The 25,065-nt window shown below is 37.6% G+C and overlaps 1 protein-coding gene across 2 annotated transcripts in view; it reads left to right on the top strand.

The window, feature by feature from the left end:
- The window catches only part of LOC131938114 (POU domain, class 6, transcription factor 1), a 29,007-nt gene extending 4,093 nt beyond the window's left edge, over positions 1-24,914 (top strand). For both annotated transcript variants that reach the window (XM_059296015.1, XM_059296016.1), the window contains exons 2-10: positions 2,280-2,441; positions 17,077-17,281; positions 17,682-17,840; positions 18,368-18,511; positions 18,701-18,831; positions 19,221-19,446; positions 20,407-20,584; positions 21,080-21,300; positions 21,568-24,914. In XM_059296015.1, the coding sequence (XP_059151998.1) occupies positions 2,343-2,441; positions 17,077-17,281; positions 17,682-17,840; positions 18,368-18,511; positions 18,701-18,831; positions 19,221-19,446; positions 20,407-20,584; positions 21,080-21,300; positions 21,568-21,692 (1,488 nt within the window). In that variant the 5' untranslated portion in view covers positions 2,280-2,342 and the 3' untranslated portion in view covers positions 21,693-24,914. The remainder of the gene's footprint in view (positions 1-2,279; positions 2,442-17,076; positions 17,282-17,681; positions 17,841-18,367; positions 18,512-18,700; positions 18,832-19,220; positions 19,447-20,406; positions 20,585-21,079; positions 21,301-21,567) is intronic.
- The last annotated feature ends 151 nt before the right edge of the window (positions 24,915-25,065 follow it).

Here is a 25,065-nt window from a genome sequence, read left to right as displayed (position 1 = left end):
CAACGCCAACTCCAGAGGTGCCTATTGATTTTTGTCCAACGTCGGGGAGGTTTTTCATTGCCAGCCTGTTCGGAAAGCGGCGATTTGCTGCGCCTGCTCCAGACGGCTGATGGGCTCACCCGTACATTTCATAAAATATGAGGCTCGTCCAGTTGATCAGCGGGTCGGAGGGCACACATTTATCGCAGCGGGCTCGTGGTTTCAAATGAATTTACTCAATGGCCAAATTACATTTCTTCTATTACTTGATTTGACCTCACAAACATCCGTACACCCCATCCTCGTCATTATTGATCTTTTTATTTTTTTTTTTCTTAAAACCACAGGAAGGTCAAACACTGCGTTGTTAACTACCGGCTGTAAGACTTAACTGCGATCAGCCAAAAATAGAATTATGAAGTGGTTCTTCGCTGATATTATTACGGACCAGGTGTCTTAAAGATTGATAACTTCATTTTATTTCAGTACAAAGAGGCTTGTCAGTGTTCTATACTACACGTGTGTCAACGCTTTATGAACAGTAATCCGGAATGCGAACCATATAACCTTTCATTTGCGCACTTAATTTCCACAAGAAACATACTTTTTTTTTAAAGATTTTTTTGTGTCTTTCTTTTCTATGTGTTGTGGATTCAAATTATAACATCTTTTAATTTTTTAATGTTACATTTTAATTAAGTTTTACTGCAGTTCCTATTACGTTAATTGCCCTAATAACCAGTGGTGTTTTTTTTTTCTGCATCAAAACGGCACTGATATACTTTTAAAGATGTGGTTAAGTTCCTAACGCCTTTCGGTATCGTATTTTGTTTGTAACTCGGGGCATAGTAGTATATTTGTAGAAGTTTATTAGTTAATTATATTCTGAATTTATGGTATCTCACCTTTAAAATCACAATCGCTTTGTAATTTTTTCTACCAGAGTTTCACCATCTGTATTTCAAATGGTCGTAATATAGACGTTCTTTTAATCCAAGAATCTTTAACGCCAAGGGATCATGCAACATTATATAACGCAAAATTTCACATCTAATTTTATAAATTATTGCCTTCTATAGAACTTTCATAGAAATTTGTAATCTCAACACACACCCACCCGTTCCAGCCGGTCAAACTACCACATAAGTTAGTATATTGGATATTTAAAAAAAAAAATCTGTCAGGGCAATAATTATTGAGGTCACATCGCCATGAGAAAATGTTATATCTTTACTCTGTTGAATTTCCTTTTTTTTTTTTGAAAACACAAACTTTAAAATGTAAAGTCACTTGTGTCAACCTATATGTCCAATCGTTCTAAAAGACATTTTTAAAAATCACGAAAATCAAAGAAACTGCTCTGTACCCTGCCCATCGCCCTAAAGAACACAAAACAACAAATCCATAAACCAACGCACCTCCGTAGGCCTATTTTCACATTTTCAGCTCACGTCCAACATCCATTTTCTGATTGCCTCTTGTTGGTATATTCAGTTCATGTAAAACATTACCAGTGCTAACAGCATGTTTAATATCATCAAGTTTTTAAAAAAGGAAAATGTACAATATATTGCCGTAAAAACTACTCAATTTAACCTAGTCCAGGGTGTTAATTAAGTTTTAAAATTATTTCTACTGCTCTTATTGTTTGATGTTAGTTTCAATTTCAAAATAATGATCGTACCAATATTTATATGTAGCACGTGTACGTGCATAATTTAAAAAACTTTTTTTTTTTAAATTTAAAAAAAAACGTGTTGCCTTTAAGCCTATCTTAATTAATTTATTTTCTATTCTTGGAGCGGTGTATGCTAATGAAAGTCTAGCGGTAGACTATATTTCTAGGCTACGGCACGTTTATGCTGGTGATTATTGTCTGATGCGTTCAGTTATATTCCAGCATTTCACTGTTTACTATAAACTATGTTCATTTATTGCATATTTTATATTACATCTGCGTCATGCATAGCTATTCGTCCGAATAGAAGCCACAAGTTGCCCTAGCCATAGAATCTAGAAGATGGCACCGCATGTAGATGCACTGCATGTACGTGTATTTTTCTAGTTAATTGTTGTCTGGAAGCGTTCAACTGATCAGTTGTTTGACGAAATACATTTTAAATTGCGCTTGTGTCTTATAGAAAACAAGGACGAACCGTTTGAGCGGGAATTTTTTTTCCCCCATTTTGTCCAAGAGTTGAGCTATGCAGACTTTATTGGGTACGGCGGTGGGCTCGGTCCCCGATCAATGAAGCAGCAGCCAGCGAGTTGTCCTGTTACCGTCTCTTTTTTTCCTGCAGGGTCCCCGCCATCACATGCCCCGGCCATAACTTGTGGATTCCCCGGCCTTCTGCCGACTCAACATGGACACGGATTCCAACGATGGAAGTGCTGCCGATGTTGTGGATGGCGAGTCCAAGCCCGACCTGGTCAAACTTGCCCAGTCGGCCATCATCAAACAGGTTAGTCTCGTCCTCACCCCCGCGCCATGGCCGCTCCACCGCGGTACATAATACCATCTTATGCAGGTAATAATGATTGCTCATTAGCAAATCTATGCTAATCATATGACACGAGGCACGACGGGCGTTAGAGCCTTCCTCTTGGATAGAATAATTTAACATACCTAGACATTTCATTGACTAGAACTTACATTATCGCCTGGGATGATGGAGCGTTTTCCCCCTGACATCCCGATCTCACTTCTCGACATTCTTCCCGTTGTGTGGACCATTTTAACACTCTATTCAACATGTGTTGCGCTCTACGACATTGCTGGTGAGATTATTGTGATTTACTTTAGCTCTACATCTAGACTGAAACGTAATGGATTATATTACTACCGCTAACCTATATTATTGAAAGTAATCGAAGTATTGTATCGATCTTCACATTGCTTCTTTCATCTTGAATAACACAATAACTAAATCTCGAACGTAGGGAAAGCTGTGGTTCTTCTTGTTGTCTTTTATTTCTGATATATATATATATATATATATATATATATATATATATATATATATATATATATATGTATAAAACCGGGTGTAGAAGAGTGTTGTGTAAAGCAAGAAACCGCGAGAAAAGATTGATCTAGCATATTCTGATCAATAGCTACACAATTCGTTCCCCCTTGATATTCCATGGCCGTCGCTTGTTGGCTTCGTGAACCCCATTATGTCATATTGATTGATAGGCGTGTAATAAGGTACCCCCTGATAACTGTTTTAATAACCACGATGACGGCGTGATTAAGAAAGTATGGGTTTATAGGTAATGAGTCATTATTTACCTCGTAAAAAACATGCGTGCTCACTTACATGCGGGGTTGATGTGCGGGTGGGGTATGTCGATCACGTCATGTTAGTGTAGTCATGTCGAGTAGTTGCTGGTGGTGGTTGGTGCAGATCTTAGAATATCTAGTACACAGTACGAGTAAAGCCAATACATTTACTGACAAGGTGCTAGCCATGCCGAGCAATGGCTGGTGGTGGTTGGTGCAGAAATTAGAATATCTAGTACACAGTTCGAGCCAATACATTTACTGACAAGGTGCTAGCCATGCCGAGCAATGGCTGGTGGTGGTTGGTGCAGAAATTAGAATATCTAGTACACAGTTCGAGCCAATACATTTACTGACAAGGTGCTAGCCATGCCGAGCAATGGCTGGTGGTGGTTGGTGCAGAAATTAGAATATCTAGTACACAGTTCGAGCCAATACATTTACTGACAAGGTGCTAGCCATGCCGAGCAATGGCTGGTGGTGGTTGGTGCAGAAATTAGAATATCTAGTACACAGTTCGAGCCAATACATTTACTGACAAGGTGCTAGCCATGCCGAGCAATGGCTGGTGGTGGTTGGTGCAGAAATTAGAATATCTAGTACACAGTTCGAGCCAATACATTTACTGACAAGGTGCTAGCCATGCCGAGCAATGGCTGGTGGTGGTTGGTGCAGAAATTAGAATATCTAGTACACAGTTCGAGCCAATACATTTACTGACAAGGTGCTAGCCATGCCGAGCAATGGCTGGTGGTGGTTGGTGCAGAAATTAGAATATCTAGTACACAGTTCGAGCCAATACATTTACTGACAAGGTGCTAGCCATGCCGAGCAATGGCTGGTGGTGGTTGGTGCAGAAATTAGAATATCTAGTACACAGTTCGAGCCAATACATTTACTGACAAGGTGCTAGCCATGCCGAGCAATGGCTGGTGGTGGTTGGTGCAGAAATTAGAATATCTAGTACACAGTTCGAGCCAATACATTTACTGACAAGGTGCTAGCCATGCCGAGCAATTGCTGGTGGTGGTTGGTGCAGATCTTGAATATCTGGTATACATTGCGAGTTAAGCCACTACATTTACGGACAAGATGTAAGAGAAATAATTACTGCTTTTGTTATGTTTGGACCTAACGTGACTTGAGAAGATGTTAGAATGGGGTCTACAGCGCTGACTTGAGGGAATTATAGGGAGGGACCTACAGCACTGACTTGAGGAAATGTTAGGGGGGGGGGGCCTACAGCTACTGATTTGAGGAAATGTTAGAGAGGGACCTACAGCTACTGACTTGAGGAAATGTTAGGGAGGGGGCCTACAGCTACTGATTTGAGGAAATGTTAGGGAGGGACCTACAGCTACTGATTTGAGGAAATGTTAGAGAGGGACCTACAGCTACTGATTTGAGGAAATGTTAGGGACGGGACCTACAGCTACTGATTTGAGGAAATGTTAGGGACGGGACCTACAGCTATTGATTTGGGGAAATGTTAGGGAGGGGACCTACAGCTATTGATTTGAGGAAATGTTAAGGATGTGCCTACAGCTACTGATTTGAGGAAATGTTAAGGACGGGACCTACAGCTACTGATTTGAGGAAATGTTAGGGAGGGACCTACAGCTACTGATTTGAGGAAATGTTAGGGACGGGACCTACAGCTATTGATTTGGGGAAATGTTAGGGAGGGGACCTACAGCTATTGATTTGAGGAAATGTTAGGGAGGGGACCTACAGCTATTGATTTGAGGAAATGTTAAGGATGTGCCTACAGCTACTGATTTGAGGAAATGTTAAGGACGGGACCTACAGCTACTGATTTGAGGAAATGTTAGGGAGGGACCTACAGCTATTGATTTGGGGAAATGTAAGGTAGGGGACCTATAGCTACTGACTTGAGGAAATAATCGGGAGGGGACCTATAGCTACTGACTTGAGGAAATGTTATAGGGACCTACAGCTACTGACTTGAGGAAATGTTAGGGAGGGACCTACAGCTACTGATTTGAGAAAATGTTGGGGAGGGACCTAAAGCACTTGAGGAAATGTTAGGGAGGGGACCTACAGCTACTGACTTATGGAAATTTTATACTGTTGTAGTTGTTCTATAACCGAGTTTATGAAGTAGCGTTTTTCCTTGTTTCTACTAGCTTTTAAGGTAACGTTGGTCCCTGATTTTCTCTGCCCATCTGAGTTCATGAGGTAGTTCTTCCCTCCAATATTTTATGAGGTAAAGTTGGTCCCTGCCTCCAACAGTTTGTGAGATAAGGTTGTTCTCTGATCCTATGAGTGTAAAACGTAACGTTTTTTCCTACCCGTCTTTTATAACTGGCGTTTAGTAAATAAACGATGGTTGGGTGCGGACTACAAAAAAAAAATAAACCATTCTAGTGTAATGCGATTATTAATTTCTGTTAATCAATTCCCAAACCCATCGGAAGTCATTGATAATTGAGTTCAGCTGTTCGGGCCTGATACAGCCGACAGAACAAAGGCATCTAGTCATAGGTGTGAAGTTTGGCCAATTTATCCTTGCGAACGCGAACTTGTGTTAGGGACTGTCTGCTCGAATTAAAACCTCATTGCCAACGCTCAAAGTGCTATTCATATTTAATGACCAACTGGACAAAGGACGCAGTATCACATACTGAGGGTCGTACTAGTAGTAACTGCACATGCCAGCTAACGCAGGTTGTAGAATAGACGATGTCAGGGACCATAACTCACTGCCATAAAGTAACAGCTTTCCTGCCAACATGTAGAGGTAATAGTCCTGTTTATCTGATCTCCAATGGTCCTAGCTCATCTTGCTGTCAGCGGCCATATCCCACAGAAGGTGGCCATATCCCATCCTACAAATGGTGGCCACATCACCCTCTACAAAATTTAATAGTGTCCGTATCCCACTACATTTAGTGACCACATTCCCCTAAGTTAATTATGGCCATATCCGACTCTACAGATGGTGTCCATATCCCACTCTACCAGTGGTGGCCATATCCCACTCAACAAATGGTGGCCATATTCCTCTACAAAATTTAATAGTGTCCGTATCCCTCTACATTTAGTGACCACATTCTCCGAAGTTAATTATGGCCATATCCGAATCTACCAATGATGGCTATACCCCATTCTACCATTTTTGTCCCTATCCCACTCTACTAGTGATGGCCATATCCCACTCTACAAATGGTGGCCATACCCCACTCTACAAATGGTGGCCATATTCCTCTCTACTAGTGGAGGCCATATCCCACTCTACACATGGTGACCAAATCCCATTCTACAAAGGTGTCCATATCCCACTCTACAAATGGTGGCCATACCCCACTCTACAAATGATGGCCATATTCCTCTCTACAAATGGGGGCATTTCACACTCTACAAGTGGTGGCCATGTCCTACACTTCAAGTGGTGGCCATATCCTACTCTACAAATGGTGGCCATATCCCATTCTACAAAGGTGGCCATATCCCACTCTACAAGTGGTGGCCATATCTCACTCTACCAGTGGTGGCCATACCCCTCTCTACACATGGTGGCCATATCCCACTCTACAATTGGTGGCCATATCCCATATCCCACTCTCTAAATTGTGGCACTCATCTAGTCAACTAGACCTGCATGTTAATATGACATGCTAATGATTTTCCCTACCCTAGACTCTACCCTACTATATATGCACTACCCTATTTGAAAACTACTTTTTTTTTATATCATTAAGATAAATTCTAAATCAAACACACACCTCACTGCATTGAATGTGAAAAACGTGAATAGCTATTTTTGACTCAGTAGGCTACTTACACCATGTCGATAAGATAAAACTAGATATAACCACACATTTGCCATTTTTAAGTAATAAAAAGTGCATCAAATAATCGGGGGGGGGGGGGGGGGTGAAGAGAGATTCGGGGAGGGATAAGATTTCGAGATCCCCACCAAGTATGATTTGTTCATTAAAGCAGAATACATCCTCAGCACTCTTATAAACATACCATACTGGTGTAATACTAGTTTAACCATCTCGTATGCTCTAAGACTAATTAAAATATTAGACAGTATATTATGCGGGAGTAAATAAATTTTAAAAAGGACCATGCAGTGAGTGCTAACTAATGAATGCTAGTTAGGACCATGAGAGTGGTAACAATGAAAGGAGTAGATGCACCGATTGACCTATCAACACCAAAGCTCTATTAACCGTCACGTCTGAACCAGGCAACTTGTTTGTTAAGAAGGTGCACTATCTTAACTGTCGATGAAGTCATGTTGTCAGGTTTTTAATTTAAAACATTTAGTTCTAATTAAAATATGATTGGCTAGAGAGCGTCTATTCTAAAGGACAAATAATACAATAGGCAGAACAAGAATAGTTTAAATGATAAACGGGAAGTTGAGGGACAGATCGCAATTTTCATTACATAATGTGTGCCACCAGCATTGATTATGCTGGTTTAGCCTAGAAATGTAGCTTTTCATTAAATATTACAAATTGCTGACTTTAAACAATTGTTAACAACATTTAACTTATATGTATATCTGCTCCCTAATTAATTATAACTATTTAAAAATTGGAGTTTGCCTCAATGTAGTGGATCCATGCAACCGTTTGAAATGGCGTCTCTCTAGAACTACCTGCCTGTGTGTGATCTAGGTCTGTCTTATAATGTAGTCGAAAAGGTGAGAAATGTTCATGTAGACAAGGGGATCGTTTATAAATGATGTCAGATTCCAGGGAGATGGGTTGGATTTTTGTGACAAGGGTGGAAGTAGGAAATTGTGATGTAGCATATTAAAAGGACAAGATGTATGAAAAACTTGCACATTTTTGTTACAATTGTGGTTGTTTGGGTGGGGGAAGGGGAGAGGTTGGCTGGCATTATTGTGACGATAGGGGGTGGGGGTAAAAAGCGTGACATGATCTGTGTACGACACACCTCTCCTCGCATTCTAGAGGGCTTGTGTGTTTACGGCTACGGATTAGAAATTTCGATCTTCATAAATGACAAATGTGATGTTTAAGCACATCTTGAAAACATGTGACTGACTCTGTGTTTAGACTTGATATGACAAAGACAGTGTGGGGTGCAGGTCCCCCCCTCCCCCAGCTGGCTGCATGCCCAGGGCAGGTCCCACGGTGAGAGTATGTTGACATGTGTCTTGTTGATGTTGTGCAAATCTCCAGGGCCACTGGGTCACGGAGTGTGTTATTCAACACATGTGATCCCCGCCGCTGGCTATATATAGCCTCGACTAGAATATAATGCAGATCGAGGGGAAATAACCAACGCCACCTCCCCCCACTCTAACTCTGGAAGCTATTTTGAATTGTGTCGCATTCGGAAGCCGAGCTACCAATCAATGGCGCGCAATTACGTCGGGATACGGGGGCTAGTGTGAGACCAAAGCTTCCTTAAAGAGTAAAAAAAAATCGTTAAAACTAGCGCGTGAGCACTGGGATCCATACTAGTATATCGAGCGGCGGGCCTGCCTGCCTGTCACAGGTCAAGCTACGCCGCCAAAACACGCTAGCCCCGTGTTACTCACTGAGTCACTGGGCGTCACGTCACATATTTCAAACCTCCAAGTGGCAGTTTTTTTAGAGGTGGGGGGGGGGGAGCTTACCCACTCTAGATTTTGTAATTAACTTCTTACACCCCCCCCCCCCACCCCAAGAAAAGAAAAGTAGCATCCTTTTTTAAGGCATCGCATCCATAGCCCATCCTAAACGTCGCCATCGATCTGTTCTATTTTAGATCAGGCGTGTTCTACAGTTGGCATTGGCACAAGTGACATCTGAGAGTTAGGTTAGACGAGGACCGTGCCTTGAATTAAACGTCTCTCTATTTTAGATCAGGCGTGTTCTACAGTTGGCATTGGCACAAGTGACATCTGAGATTTAGGTTAGATGAGGACCGTGCCTTGAATTAAACGTCTCTCTATTTTAGATCAGGCGTGTTCTACAGTTGGCATTGGCACAAGTGACATCTGAGATTTAGGTTAGATGAGGACCGTGCCTTGAATTAAACGTCTCTCTATTTTAGATCAGGCGTGTTCTACAGTTGGCATTGGCACAAGTGACATCTGAGATTTAGGTTAGACGAGGACCGTGCCTTGAATTAAACGTCTCTCTATTTTAGATCCGGCGTGTTCTACAGTTGGCATTGGCACAAGTGACATCTGAGATTTAGGTTAGATGAGGACCGTGCCTTGAATTAAACGTCTCTCTATTTTAGATCCGGCGTGTTCTACAGTTGGCATTGGCACAAGTGACATCTGAGAGTTAGGTTAGATGAAGACCGTGCCTTGAATTTAACGTCTAAACGTCTCTCTATTTTAGATCAGGCGTGTTCTACAGTTGGCATTGGCACAAGTGACATCTGAGGTTAGATGAAGACCGTGCCTTGAATTAAACGTCTCTCTATTTTAGATCAGGCGTGTTCTACAGTTGGCATTGGCACAAGTGACATCTGAGAGTTAGGTTAGATGAGGACCGTGCCTTGAATTAAACGTCTCTCTATTTTAGATCAGGCGTGTTCTACAGTTGGCATTGGCACAAGTGACATCTGAGATTTAGGTTAGATGAGGACCGTGCCTTGAATTAAACGTTTCTCTATTTTTAGATCATGCGTGTTCTACAGTTGGCATTGGCACAAGTGACATCTGAGATTTAGGTTAGATGAAGACCGTGCCTTGAATTAAACGTCTAAACGTCTCTCTATTTTAGATCAGGCGTGTTCTACAGTTGGCATTGGCACAAGTGACATCTGAGATTTAGGTTAGATGAAGACCGTGCCTTGAATTTAACGTCTCTCTATTTTAGATCAGGCGTGTTCTACAGTTGGCATTGGCACAAGTGACATCTGAGAGTTAGGTTAGATGAGGACCGTGCCTTGAATTAAACGTTTCTCTATTTTAGATCAGGCGTGTTCTACAGTTGGCATTGGCACAAGTGACATCTGAGATTTAGGTTAGATGAGGACCGTGCCTTGAATTAAACGTCTCTCTATTTTAGATCCGGCGTGTTCTACAGTTGGCATTGGCACAAGTGACATCTGAGATTTAGGTTAGATGAGGACCGTGCCTTGAATTAAACGTCTCTCTATTTTAGATCCGGCGTGTTCTACAGTTGGCATTGGCACAAGTGACATCTGAGATTTAGGTTAGATGAGGACCGTGCCTTGAATTAAACGTCTCTCTATTTTAGATCCGGCGTGTTCTACAGTTGGCATTGGCACAAGTGACATCTGAGATTTAAGTTAGATGAAGACCGTGCCTTGAATTAAACGTCTCTATTTTAGATCAGGCGTGTTCTACAGTTGGCATTGGCACAAGTGACATCTGAGATTTAGGTTAGATGAGGACCGTGCCTTGAATTAAACGTCTCTCTATTTTAGATCAGGCGTGTTCTACAGTTGGCATTGGCACAAGTGACATCTGAGATTTAGGTTAGATGAGGACCGTGCCTTGAATTAAACGTCTCTCTATTTTAGATCCGGCGTGTTCTACAGTTGGCATTGGCACAAGTGACATCTGAGATTTAGGTTAGATGAGGACCGTGCCTTGAATTTAACGTCTCTCTATTTTAGATCAGGCGTGTTCTACAGTTGACATTGGCACAAGTGACATCTGAGATTTAGGTTAGATGAGGACCGTGCCTTGAATTTAACGTCTCTCTATTTTAGATCAGGCGTGTTCTACAGTTGGCATTGGCACAAGTGACATCTGAGATTTAGGTTAGATGAGGACCGTGCCTTGAATTAAACGTCTCTCTATTTTAGATCAGGCGTGTTCTACAGTTGGCATTGGCACAAGTGACATCTGAGATTTAGGTTAGATGAGGACCGTGCCTTGAATTAAACGTCTCTCTATTTTAGATCCGGCGTGTTCTACAGTTGGCATTGGCACAAGTGACATCTGAGGTTAGACGAAGACCGTGCCTTGAATTAAACGTCTCTCTATTTTAGATCAGGCGTGTTCTACAGTTGGCATTGGCACAAGTGACATCTGAGATTTAGGTTAGATGAGGACCGTGCCTTGAATTTAACGTCTCTCTATTTTAGATCAGGCGTGTTCTACAGTTGGCATTGGCACAAGTGACATCTGAGATTTAGGTTAGATGAGGACCGTGCCTTGAATTTAACGTCTCTCTATGTGTGGGGAGTCTTGTAGCAGTAGGCCCAACATGAATACAAATGTTGTTAGTTGTATACAATCAAATATCGTTGTTGGCATACAGGAAGGTGCCAGCCAAAACATAGATGTTGTGTGATAACAGCACGATACGGGGTATACTTGTGCCGAACAATCGCTGCGGTATTAGCCGTAGCAGCTATTATAGTAACAATTAACGGCAGCTGTTCACTAGTGTTCACTGACGTACATATTGTCACTGGCGTACACATTGTAGAGCATTATTTGTAACATCATGCCAAGCTCTTAACATTATTTTGTCCCACACTGGGCGATACTGATACATTGGGGGGGGGGGGGGGGTAATCTAACATGTATTTTTTAAAATGCAATATTTTTTAACGCAATAGCTGTTTTTAAGCTTACGTTATAATATTGAGTCAAAATTGTCTTTATGATAGCAATGCCAGATTCAAAGCTACTTTTTAACAAACAAAATCGTACTATGTAGTTGTTTCAACATCTGTATTTTTCCCACGTTTTCTTTAACTTGCTTTCGTCTCTGTTTTTCCAATCAAATCTTGCGATCGAAATTTCTGGCACTTCCCAGTTAGCTAGCGCGCTGAAATTTTCAGGGAAGCTTTGTTTTGGATGACAATAGAATATTCAATTATTATTATTACTAAATTGATCCATGGAAACATTTTATTGAGCATTTTAGACCGCTATATAATTGTAGTAAAAACGTGGGGAAAAAGGGACATCACCCAGTAACTGTAATTTGATGAAAACAAGGTTCGGTACTCTCCCTCTTTGCTTACTGAGTAGTGTTCACGCGGTGTTTGTGTACAAACAACCGTAACAACTGGTGGCCAGTATGGGGGAGACAATATGGTCGAGTGGTTGGGCACACGATTGCTATCCCACTCGACACGGGTTCAAATCTATGTGTTCTAGTCAGTAACGTATTCACACAACGTGTTTTTTACGAGTTGTCTTTTTACGAGTTGTCTTCGTTTACCCAAAAAAAAGTGAAAAGACAAAATCGATAGCAAGATTTTAATGCAAACAAACAGACAAAGACTAAAAAGTAGAAAATAATAATCATTAAAAAAGTTTTAAAAAACCCACGTTTTCTGATTGAACTAAAAAGTAGAAAATAAATGCTATACATCACAATGATGCAAGCGATCACTCTACTATAAGCGATAAAAAACGTGGGGCACCGTGATTTTCTTACAGTTTCTAATACTGTTGACTCTCTACAAGCTCCCTAATAAAAGTCAATAGTATTATCTAATCAATAGTAATATAACTTTTACTTCGGCGCCCCACGTTTTTGATCGCTTATAGTAGAGTGATCGCTTGCATTATTGTGATGTATAGCATTTATTTTCTACTTTTTAGTTCAATCAGAAAACGTGGGTTTTTTTTAACTTTTTTAATGATTATTATTTTACCATACTTACAATTCAACTTTATTTCACAGAAATGTCTAAATGTTTAGTTCTCTTTACTTTTCATTAGATGTGTGAGTTACAGGAAAAATATCCATTGAAAACAACTCTTGGCCGACATTATTTGTTAAGGTCTTGTGATTTAAAAACTTCTTTATTTTCTTTCAAAGTAAATTTTTAATTTTTTTTTTTATTTTGTAAGGTTTTAAAAATTGGAATCGAAAAAAAAATAGTATCCAGGAATTCGAAGTCTTGTCTGTATACTAGATATACTCTGTTTATCCAAAATATCTAAAAACATTCAGTGCAAAACAAAAACTCAAAATAACAGTTATGCCTTTATTAAAAGTACAAAAAAAATGTTATATCCACGCTTGCTATGAATGTACTGTATTTGTATACAATCCATCTCTAGGCCAACGATTGCAGGAATCTTAAGCCGTCTAGTCCCTATTTAAATGGCGGTATTAGCGGGTTATCTGGTTTCAACTCATGTTTATGGCTTTAGAAATTCGTATACCTTGAAGCGAGTCTTCCACGAGACAAGGATACTTAGGATACTTAGTTTTGTTTACTTCGCTGCGGCACCGTGTTCTTCTTACCCATCTCATTACTTAACGTGTGCACTATGATGTCATAAAGAATAGTTGATTTCATTCGCATACTAATACTATCGCAACAGTTGTTATAAGCTAAAATCAAACATTTTCCTCTATATTCTCATATAATAAATAATAAAATTATTGCCGCGGCCTGCTTGCAGCGGTACTGTGTTGATACCTCATTTGAATGCTGGTGACCACTAGATCATTGGGCGACACCCAACTGGCCCCTCGTGTATGTTGATTTCCTCCTCACGCCGAGCTAGTGCGACTCAAAATAAATTACATGTTTGTGTTGATTACATCGCTCTCTGAGGTTTAATATCAATATATAGATCTATATCTGTCGTTAGTAACGAGTGTCAAGAAAAAAATGAAGAACACTTATTATAGGCACCGGATTAAAAAAAAAAAGATTTCAATAACTCGTATTGTCAAAGATATATCTGAACAAAACGCTTATAGCACCTTGTCAAAATTGTAACAGAATAGTTTTTCTGTCATTTTTAGAATATCAGATAGTCTTATTTCAGTTATTTAAAAAAATGTTTTCAATAATTGTCAGTTCAGTTGAAGAAAAATTTAACAATACAATTGCAAAGGAATAAATAAGCCTCAATTAATGGCGCTTCAGAGATTTCATTATTTAAATGGTTGTTTTTTTTTCCCTATGTAATTCCGAATATTTTTGTTATTGAGTTGTCGAGATCTCATAAACATTAGATCTAGATATTGAACACTCCTGCATTGATTTATAAAAAGAATAACTTTTTTAAAAAAAACTTTGCGGTTTAAGCTTTTGTACGCTACAATGCACCCAGTCTCGTGCACTGTACTGGAAGGAAAGCCTCGAGCACTAATCTACTGTTATTATTGTCGTGTCAGGGCTGCTCTCTGCATCCATCTCCATCCCATATTAACGATTTCACACTTCCAGCTGTTACTATCGGAGGTTAACCGAGTCGGTTTTTTAGGTTGAATTGCCACCATAAAATTATTAGCATTCTTATCATTATATCTCTGTCCTCCGTCCGTTGTGTCTGACCGTTAAAGGTCAAACTTAAGTGTTAAGTTGTTTCCGTCTAGATTGCTGTCCATGCCTGACTTGTCTGGCCGGTGTACCTAATCTCTACATAGACCTACAGACAAACTTAGATACATATAAACTATATGGAGTATGCGTAACCTGTGGTTTTATGATATTCATTATTTAATTATTTATAAAGTGAAAGAATATATTACTGAAGTAATACTGTTTACATCGACAGCACCGTTGTTGTAACTACACTACCCGTAGCTAGATTTCTACAAGACCCGACATTTGGAGCGAACCCGTCTTCTTCTCTCCCTCCCCACTACTTCAATGCTTGGTGTGGCACCGTTGTTTGCCTTATTCTGCTACATGGACCTACAGCTTACTTTTAAGCGCCCGAAAATTCATCTGAGACACAAGTCTTAGTGTCTGAGTCTATCTAGGCAGGGGCAACACCCAGACACGACACACCGCCCTAGCCGTGCAGCTATTCTCGTATTTCTGTCTTGCTGTGGTACAAAGCTGTCAGAGCTTGTCTGTCATTACAATAGCCCGTGTGGGGCAAGTATTGATGTATACCCAAACGTCTAGCAAGGGCTAAACAAAAATAGTCCAGGCCAATGCTGTTCTGTGAATAGGGTTACCGTTACGACTTGAACTCACAGTTGTCACAGCATTCGTAATTCATATCATTAGAATTATTACGTTTTAAAGGCTATTAAGTCGATGAAAATTACTGCAGTAGCTTTATTTGCATTAAAATGGTTACTATGATATAGCTTAACACGCATAGTATTGACAATTATAACCATCCCGATCATAGTAATGTCGTATTTTAACCTTATGTAAACAATATTATGTGCTAGTGATGGTGGTCTATAGCAGTAAGTCTGAGTAAGTGTTCTAAGCCAGGTTCAGTGTGTATACTGTAGTGACTACTGTTTAGTGACTAGCCGTTCGTAGCAGTGACTTTTGTAAAACAAAACTTGGTGTGTGTTTGGGGGGGGGGTCGTCCGTAAATGACGTCAGGAATTTTAGCCGACTTTTACTCTTCCCCCCCCCCCCCCCCCACCTACACGTCACACGTCGACTTAAAAACCTTATCTCTCAATGAAATTACGTCATTGAGTTCAACCATCACAACCCTTCGCCAACCTAGACATGAACATTATTGAGCCCAAAATTGATATCTAGATCTGTTTCGTCATTTCTGTTCTAAAAACAGGCAAGAAATAGGCCTGTATAGTTACAAATACGTAACATTTTCACCCCCTTCCCCCCCCCCCCCCCCCCCCCAGGACAGCAGGCTACATTTCCATGTCTTGTGTTTATGTTTAACCATTCCCTTCTCCCGTCTCCTTGAGTATGACGTCATTTATAGACATCCCCTCCCCTCCCTGTGATGTAGAGAAAGCGTAGGTTACTAGGTTACGGTTGCTAAATCAAGCTACTGGACACTAAACGCTACAAGTGACAAGAATTATAGTAAACTTAGTAGACTACGTGTTTTATTGTTTTGTGACATTTTAACAAGTAAACCCCAGTTTAACAACTCGATTATAAAACTGCACATACCATTTACCACCAATTGAAATAGTTATTTTTGCATTAAGTCTAGACATTCTTTGGGATTTCCCAAAAACCGCATTCCTTTATCCATAGTCACCCCTGCACCATGGAGCAGACCAAGTTAACCCCAGACTGTTTATAAGAAAACATTTCTTCCAGGTGTTCCCCCACCCATGTTATTGTTAATCAAGCCCCTCGAGCACATTCTTTACCTATTCTCAATACATTGATTTGGGTCCTGACTAGAACTCAATTTATGAAAGTTGAGCAATGTTCATTGATAATTATATTTATTATTTCAAGAAAAAACATGCCTTCAACACTTGTAAATATTTTGAAACATCTCCTATCTTATGATAGATATTATAATAAATTTAAATGTATAAATTATTTAAATATACACATGACATTGTTTCTGACTTAAAACTTTTCTAAATAAGCTTAAGTTTGAAAGTCTTTTATTATTTAATTAAGTTTCATTCTGATCCTAACCACATTTTAAAATATTACATTAATTAAAATATTTTTTGGAAACTGACAAATACTGGACAGCAAATTTTACTCTAACTGGACAAACAGAATCTACATAATTTCATCAGTTATACATCATAGACCTTATACTGAACATTTCAGTTTTATGTGTGATCACATACTTAGACAGTCACTGCACTGCTCTTTTGTATCACTTAGCTACATACCTATACAACTTAACATATAATTTTATGTGTGATCACACACCTAGACCAGGGGTCGGCAACCTTTTGAGGTGGAAGAGCCAAAACTTACAATTTTCAAAATTTCCCTGGTTTTAAAGAGCCACTAACATTTTTTTAATTTCAAATATTTATTTTTTTATTAAGATTATTAGTAATTGTTCAAGGAGCTGGAGAGCCGCATCTTGATATCAAAAGAGCCGCATGCGGCTCGCGAGCCGCAGGTTGCCGACCCCTGACCTAGACAATCTCTTTGTTTCCTGCTTTCACTTATGATTGACACATGCCATTTGTTGTATGTTCCAGGATGTTATGCTATCAGCAACAAGCACACAGTCGCCACTGGCCCCTGTCTCATCTGTGTTCACAATGCCATCAGTGTCATTACCTCATGTCTCAATGGCCAGCAATGCCATGTCACTGGCAGAGCAGCTGTTTATGTCAGTGCCCTCAGTGGGTGACACAGCTACAACACCTTCTGCAACAGAAGCAAGCAAAACAGATATAACAAGTACGGCAAACTACGCTGTTGGCATGTTTAAACATTCACTTTACCATTAAGACCAAATGAGCTGTTTGAATCATTAAACATAGTTTAATTAGATCCCTTTAACTCCGGGTTTAAGCATTGTCAGTGCGAGTATTGGCCAGAGCATTGCTACAAACATGAATTTGATAAACAAAATAGAGAGATTGAGAATTGTTTTCACAGACTACCTATAGGCCTTTTGTAATCATTTTTTTAAAAATCATCAGCTGTGACTACTAGTTGATGAATTTTATTTTAAAATCTGAAACTCAAATAGAAAACAGAATTATTTTTTTTTCAAAATGAATACATTTAACTTAAGATCTTTTGAACTTAGACATGTTTAAGTTACTTATTGATGTAACTGTCTTCTTTAACACAGGTGCTCTGTCCTCCCTGTCTAGTCAAACACACCTGCTGGGGCAGCCACAGGTGGCACCTCAGTTTTTCCTTGCCAGTCAACCATCAGCATCAGCATCTACGGGTCAATCAGGTGGACACTCAGTCCCTGTACAACAGATACTTATTCCTGTTTCAACTGGTGGGTAGTGCACACTATTGTTATTTTTACATCACAAATTGTAGAAAACTATGCATCCTTTTTCTTTATCGCATTCATTAACACCTACCTTTAAGAGTAAATAAATATGGTCGTAGTATTGAGCAAAACATAAGTATTTTTAAAATCAGTGTAAGTGACCTCACAATTTAAGGACACTTACAGTTGAAGCCAATGTAACACATATTTAAAAAGCCAGATGACCAACCTACCAATTTAAGGACATTTACAGTTTCAGTGAATCCAATGTATCAAGTACTTTTAAAAATGGTGTGAGTTACCCCCTAATTTTAGGATTTTTACAGTTGTAATGGACATTTTGAGTTTGTGATATTGTGAATTGTGATATTGTTAACATTATCTGGGTTTTTTTTTTAAAAAAAAAACATATATTGCATGCAGATTTTTAATTATTGTAGACACCTATAGTACCAGTATTATTCAGACACTTTGCTTGTATGAAATTTAAAAAATAAAAATTCAGTCTCCATATTTTGTTATGTGTACAGGCAATGGAGCTCAACAGTTCATCAGTATTCCAGTATCATTAGCAACAGGTGGTAACCAGCAAATACAGCTCATCACCACCAACAATGGTGGTCAGTTTTTAGCAACCAACCTCTCCAACTTACAAGCCCTCACACAGCCATTAAGTGAGTTCACATTTTAATCCTGATCACTGTTTTAAGACTTCAAAGAATTTACATTGATGCATTGTAATCCTTTAAAAACAAAGTGCATTAATTAAAAAAAAAAGTGAAATTGATGTTTTCCGTCATAGCATTGACAGATTGTGTGTACTTCTCAGTGCTCAATTGACTGGTCATAATTTGCCTTTACAGTTTCCAGCTTACAGTCTAGTCGTGATTCTCATAGCATATCCTCATCTGGTCAGACTTTAGGCAATCATATTACATCACTGCCCCATCTGCTGACAGCATCTGGAGGGCAACTCTTAGCAGTGAGTCCCCAGGCATGTATCGTTTGCCCTTTTATGTGTTTACTCAAATATTGATTTTGCCAGAGAGACCCTGTAAATGGTGTATCAGAAATGTATTTCTGCATGACACCATGTTGCTGAATGGTTAAGACATCTAGGCATTGTATTTGTCACTTGACTGCTTTTTGTATTATGGACCCAGAATAGACTAATTTAGTTCTTCTTTTTCAAGAAAGGGTATTTTACTTTAAAATTTTGTAAATATCATTGCATATTTTGATATGGCCTGGAATTTATTTTCTTGGGTTATTTATTTTAAAAAGATGTTTAATGCATTGTTTATAATCAAATCTACTTTATGATACTTTATCTATTGGTACACTTTAAAAAAATGTTTAAACTGAAACCTCTTGTGTCTGTAGATGCTTGCATCTTTACCCATAACCAGCAGCCAGTCATCTTCATCAAGTGCAGCTAACCTTGCTACACATGCAATCAACCAAGCTGCTGCTGCTACAGCCCAGCAGGTCCTACAGCACACACTCTCACAGGCTGTGGTAGCCAGTGTCAACTCCAAGTTGGCGCAGCAGGCACATATAACTTCCTCTACCAATGGTCTTCCACCAAACGTTTCACAACTTTTACCTCGTAAGTGTATTCACTTGCCCATAGATATTGAAATATAAAAGTATCGCACAGTTAGTTCTAAGTAAAACTAAAACGAAAGTTTTATAAAAATTTAATTTGGTTGGAAAATTTTTTTAATTGCTCCCTATTATACAGTTTTATTCTATTATCTATATATATAATTCTCTTCTTGGAGACGATAGAAAACACCAAGCTGTAAGCGCGCTCCCTACCACCCCTACCCCTACATGGTCTGGTGAGCTGTGGTTCACGCTAAATGTTTACAATCATAGAGCCGGGTATAGTGACGACTATTAGGAGCAGATAATTTAGTTTGTAACGATTTTAAACTTAGGGGAGGTAACTAAGAGGAGTTTACTTTCACGGGGGGGGGGTAGGGGTTGGGGAAAGGAGGGTGGGTTATCGTCCTTAACGAGCTACTGATAGTGTTTTAAAGCCAGTGGCAGCGTTGGTACTGTCGAATTCACAAATTATGAATTACTGAAAAGTAAAAAACAAAACAACTTAAAATAGCGGCGTATGATACGCTGTGGGTTGGCTCATACAGTTATATTAGTTGAACTTTTAAATTTTTAGTTCTAGCAACACCTTTAGCAACATAGTTGAGAGCTGAGCACCTCCAACTTAGATTTTAACACCAGCTGTAAGCAAACAACTTGTCATAGTTGTTGATTGACACCAGAGGCGTAGCGGGGGGTGGGGGGGGGGGATGGGTAGATATGTCCCCGGGCGCCTACCTTAGGGGGCCAAAATGGGTTGGAAAAACAAATTATAAATAGTTTGAGGGGGGATGCAAATTGAAAATTTGCCTCAGAGGGGGGCGCCAAATTGAAAGTTTGTCCCCGGGAAGGGTCGCTACGCCTCTGCTTGACACAATACTCACTTAAGAAATAAAAATTGATCACAGGGCTTGGCCATAGGGACACATTTTTTTAATCTTGTGCTAATTTTTTGCTGCAGACACTGTAGGAAACTCAACAGAGAGCACAACGGTGGATGGCATAAATCTAGATGAAATCAAAGAATTTGCAAGACATTTTAAAATTAGACGCTTATCTCTGGGATTAACACAAACTCAAGTAGGACAAGCCCTCAGTGCGACAGAAGGACCTGCGTACAGTCAGTCAGCAATATGCAGGCTAGTTACATCTTCATCTCTTGCTCCCATCTCTTTGTGTGGTCTTTGCTCCCTGTCATCACTTGAAGAAAACACAATCTTCACATATGTTTGTACTTTACCCTGGCTTGCTACCCTATGTCTAATTTTTTTTTACTCTTTTTTTTTATAAACTCCATTTACCAATATGTTTTTTTGTCTTTTAATGAAATGTTATTTTAAAATAGATTTAGAAATTATAGCTTTGCCCTTGATGTTTCAAGTGATTCATTTTCTGTACTTGAGTTGTAGAATGAGTTTGCTGGGATAGCTGTTTTAATAAGGCCAATTTGTCTTCTTTTTATCTGCCTAGTATCAAACCAGATGTTTTCTTAAGAATAATTGTAGAAATATTTACTTACTATTTGCCTACTATCCTGCATACATTTATGATTTCTCTAAACAAACTATTTTAAGTGGGATTGTTTTCTGTTTTTAAAAATTATTTATCTAATTTGGAACTTGAAACCTCTGCAGGTTTGAAAAACTGGACATTACACCAAAAAGTGCCCAGAAAATTAAACCTGTATTAGAAAGGTGGATGGCTGAGGCAGAGGAAAGGTATAAAAATGGAGTGCAGAACCTCACAGACTTTATTGGTAGTGAGCCTAGTAAAAAACGGAAAAGAAGGACTTCCTTTACACCCCAAGCTCTTGAACTACTTAATCAATATTTTGAAAGAAATACACATCCTACAGGTAAGTGTGTGGAATGTTTTAAGAGAAATTTTAGATTGTCAGTAAATGTTTAACCACAGCATAATTTTTTACTTTAGAGTAAAGCAAGAAATCAAATTGATTGTAAATTTTAAATGGCAATAGTAAGGATGAGGTTTTTATTTGTACCAATATCACTGTGAGGGTTTGGGTAACAGTTCTAGTAATAACCATAGCTACAATATAACCTGCTAGAAATTTTTATATTTCATCATTAAATGTGTTCTATCACTTTGTTGACACTTTTAGGTACAGAAATGACAGAATTGTCTGAGAGGTTGAACTATGATAGAGAAGTTATCCGTGTCTGGTTCTGCAACAAGAGACAGGCACTAAAGAACACAATCAAAAAATTGAAGCAAGATGGACAATGACAATTACTGAACACCTGAGGGTGAGGGTGGGCCGGGATCACAGTGCAATCTTTATTATTATTATTGTGTTAGTTTTATGTATATGCTTACAATGTGACATGACAGTTTGTACAGTGGGATTAATGTTAATCTAATTATACAACAATTGATATTTTTGTTCAGTATAAAAAAAAATCCAGTGTTAGTTAGTGAACAATATATATTTTTTTTTTGTTAAAATCATATTGGATTTAAAATGAAAACTTGGTGCCAGAGGAGTAGAATAACTTATAAAAATATATGTTAAATATGTGATACCTTGTTAGATGTGATTGTTGAAGCTTATTGTTTTATCTTAACGCCTAGCTGTTACCAAGTACAATATTTTACTTCTATTAAAAAAAACTGTTTCGCTAATGTTTAAACAAAAACTAGTGAACAAAATTTATGAGGATTAAATTTTAATTGACAACAACACAGTTATTAACTTAGATTTTCCTATAGTAATATGTATTAAAAACTGTAATTAAATATATAAAATTTGTAGAGAATTTTAACACATCTTTAGAGATTGATCAATGAAAACTAAAGTATAACTAATAGAAGAATTATTGAAAAATCTTAGTAATAGAAAACTTGGGTGTATTACAGCTGTCTTTATTTTTTAAATATGTAACTACTCTCCGGGTACAGAGCTGCATAATGATGTCATCTGCTTAATTTCATATTTAACTTTGTTTCAATCAAGCCACTTAACTAAATTATGTTACTAGGCATATTTTAAAACATTTTTATCTGGCCTACTTATATTAGTGTAACTGTACAAAGCAAGTCAGTAAGGCTATTGATATTTTTAATGCAGAACTAAAAAGTTTGTCTTTGAAAATGCAATAATATATACACAGATCTATGATTACCTTATTATTATACAAGCTGCTGCTATGCTGTCTTTTTAATTACTAACTTAGCCAATATAAACTGCTAATGTCTTCCACCATCACATTCTGATATTTTTTTGTCTTTATTTAAATACTGACACAAAAGGTGGGGGATGCCTTTATAAAGACTTAGGTGAAGAAATTCCGAATATTGCTGGTAAATATCTAAAATGTCACTAAAATTGGGTTTTAAATCTGCAGCCTAAAAATCTGTTATTCCAAGATGCTTCTTGAAGTATTGAGCTAATGTCATTTTCTATTATATTTACAAGCTTTGTGTGCTTTATTTTAACTCAGACCATCAGATAATTATTTGCAAATATAGTGATCAGTATAAATGAGAAATAAGCTCATACAAAGTGTATTAGTCTGCTCCTTACTATTTTTTGTGTTCATGTTTGGCAAATATATGTAACTTTATAATTTTTTTTGTTACACTTGTATATCTGTAATTTTTGTAAACAAATTATTTTAATGAATTAATGTAAATGACAGTTAATATGTAAATAATTTTGTACAATATCAGTGTGTAAATAAGACATATGCATTGAAACAAAGATGTACATTAGTACTTATAATTTATTTCATTTGTTTGGTTTACTGAATCATTTTGAATCACATTTATAAAATCATAAGAAAAAAATCTATCTAGTGCTATTTATTTAACATTTAAAAACATGCAACTAATAGTTTTGAATTATAATATTTTTTAGTGAAATCAAACATCAGTTTCAATAAGCTCTCACTAAATTGATTTAAAGCATGTACAAATAAACTATTGGTCTCTGTTTTATTTTAGTTAATGACTTGTTTGATCAAGCGGAAAAAAGAAAATGTGTTCATCAAGCATAAATACTTGTACATTATTTGGCTTTATAAACAGCTGTTAGGCAACACATTTATATAAAATTTTAACTGATCTGACTTTTAAACATTCTCTTAACTTAATTTCTTTAATATTTTAATTTTATAAAATCCACTTCTCATTTTTTCATATATTGTTATTGTTTTGTGAAGCATATGATCTGCCAAAATTATTTTACACATTAAAATGTTTAACATTTTGTTGCAAAAAATAAATGCCATAATAAGATCTTAACCTTTTGCATGTGTGAAAAAAGCAATCGGTACACTTTTCAGAAAGGTTGTGAATAAGTACAAATGTCTTAATGTGGTGGTTATTAAAGCATCCTTGCAGATGAGGTTAAGATTAGAGAAAACATCTGTTATGGCAAATTAACTTGTAAACTTTACTTATTTCTAAAATTACAACAAATTGTGTTCTTAAAAGAATAGAAAGCTCATGTAATAGTAAATCATTTTCTGGTTAGTAAAAACAAATGCGGTATTTCTTAAATAATCCAGGGACCAATTGCTACCTTATTGTAGCACTACTACAGAATCACACGCTGTATTCTGGATTCTTACTGACTTTACACTCATTCAATATCTGGAAGTATTTTATATTGTTTATTTTTATTATTGTCTATGATTAAGCTAAAAAGAAATAATGATTCTATATAAAAATTGTTTTCTTTTTGTTAATTAACTCCACAACAAAGAGATTCTATTTAGTTTCACTTAAATGCTTTGATTCTATTGAAACCGAATTTGGTGCTTTAGATGTCACAAATATTGGTCTGAGAGAAGTGAGAAGTAGAAGATTCATCTTTAAGTTTTAAGCCTCAGTTAAACTGATATGACGAATATTTGATTGTGCTTGAATTATCAACGAATAAAAAGCTCTTAGCTGTTGTATTCTTTTTCTTAATCAGAAGAATTAGTTGTGGGTAGTATGCAAAAAGGAAATTAGCTTATCAAGAACGTGATGTAGTATGTAGTGCAAACCATTTCTAACAGGGGCATAAATAGATTGTGATTATGAGATTGTGTGTATTTAATAGAAACAAACAAAAAATACTTCATATTATTATTATAAAAAATGTAAAAAATTATTTATTTATTTTATTTTGCTTAAGACTTTGTGAGTGGTTTTTTAATAAACAAGAAGCAAACTAATTGGGTGGGGGCGATGGAAAATATTTCTTTAGATTAGCAATCATTTGATACCAATCTATGAAAATTGCAAGCAAAATGATATACAATTGGATTGCAAAACTGTATTGTGATGTCAGAGCTATGTCATTTCCAGTTTGTTTCAATTCATTCTCAGGTGCTATGCTTTTGATAATTTTTGTGTATTTAATTTTTATTATTGCACTCTTTATTTTTTTTCATGTATTGTCTCAAAAATGCATCACATAAAATAGTACCTGTAAAAATAATAAACATCAAATGAAATCAATGAACAGTTTTTCCACTTTTGGAATTATTTAAAATGCAGTAACTTTTAATTAAATTGATCATGAAATTGCCAGTTTGGTTAGATTGCCCTTAGCTGCTTTGAATTATCAAATTTGTAAATCAGTGCTGAGACTTGCTGGATTAATAAAAAA

The sequence above is a fragment of the Physella acuta genome, unplaced genomic scaffold (assembly GCF_028476545.2).
Source record: "Physella acuta isolate Inbredline_101_S28 unplaced genomic scaffold, ASM2847654v3 ptg000234l, whole genome shotgun sequence".
NCBI lineage: Eukaryota > Metazoa > Mollusca > Gastropoda > Physidae > Physella > Physella acuta.
The sequence above is the reverse complement of the archived record's forward strand: the minus strand, read 5'-3'. Positions and strand labels throughout refer to the sequence as shown.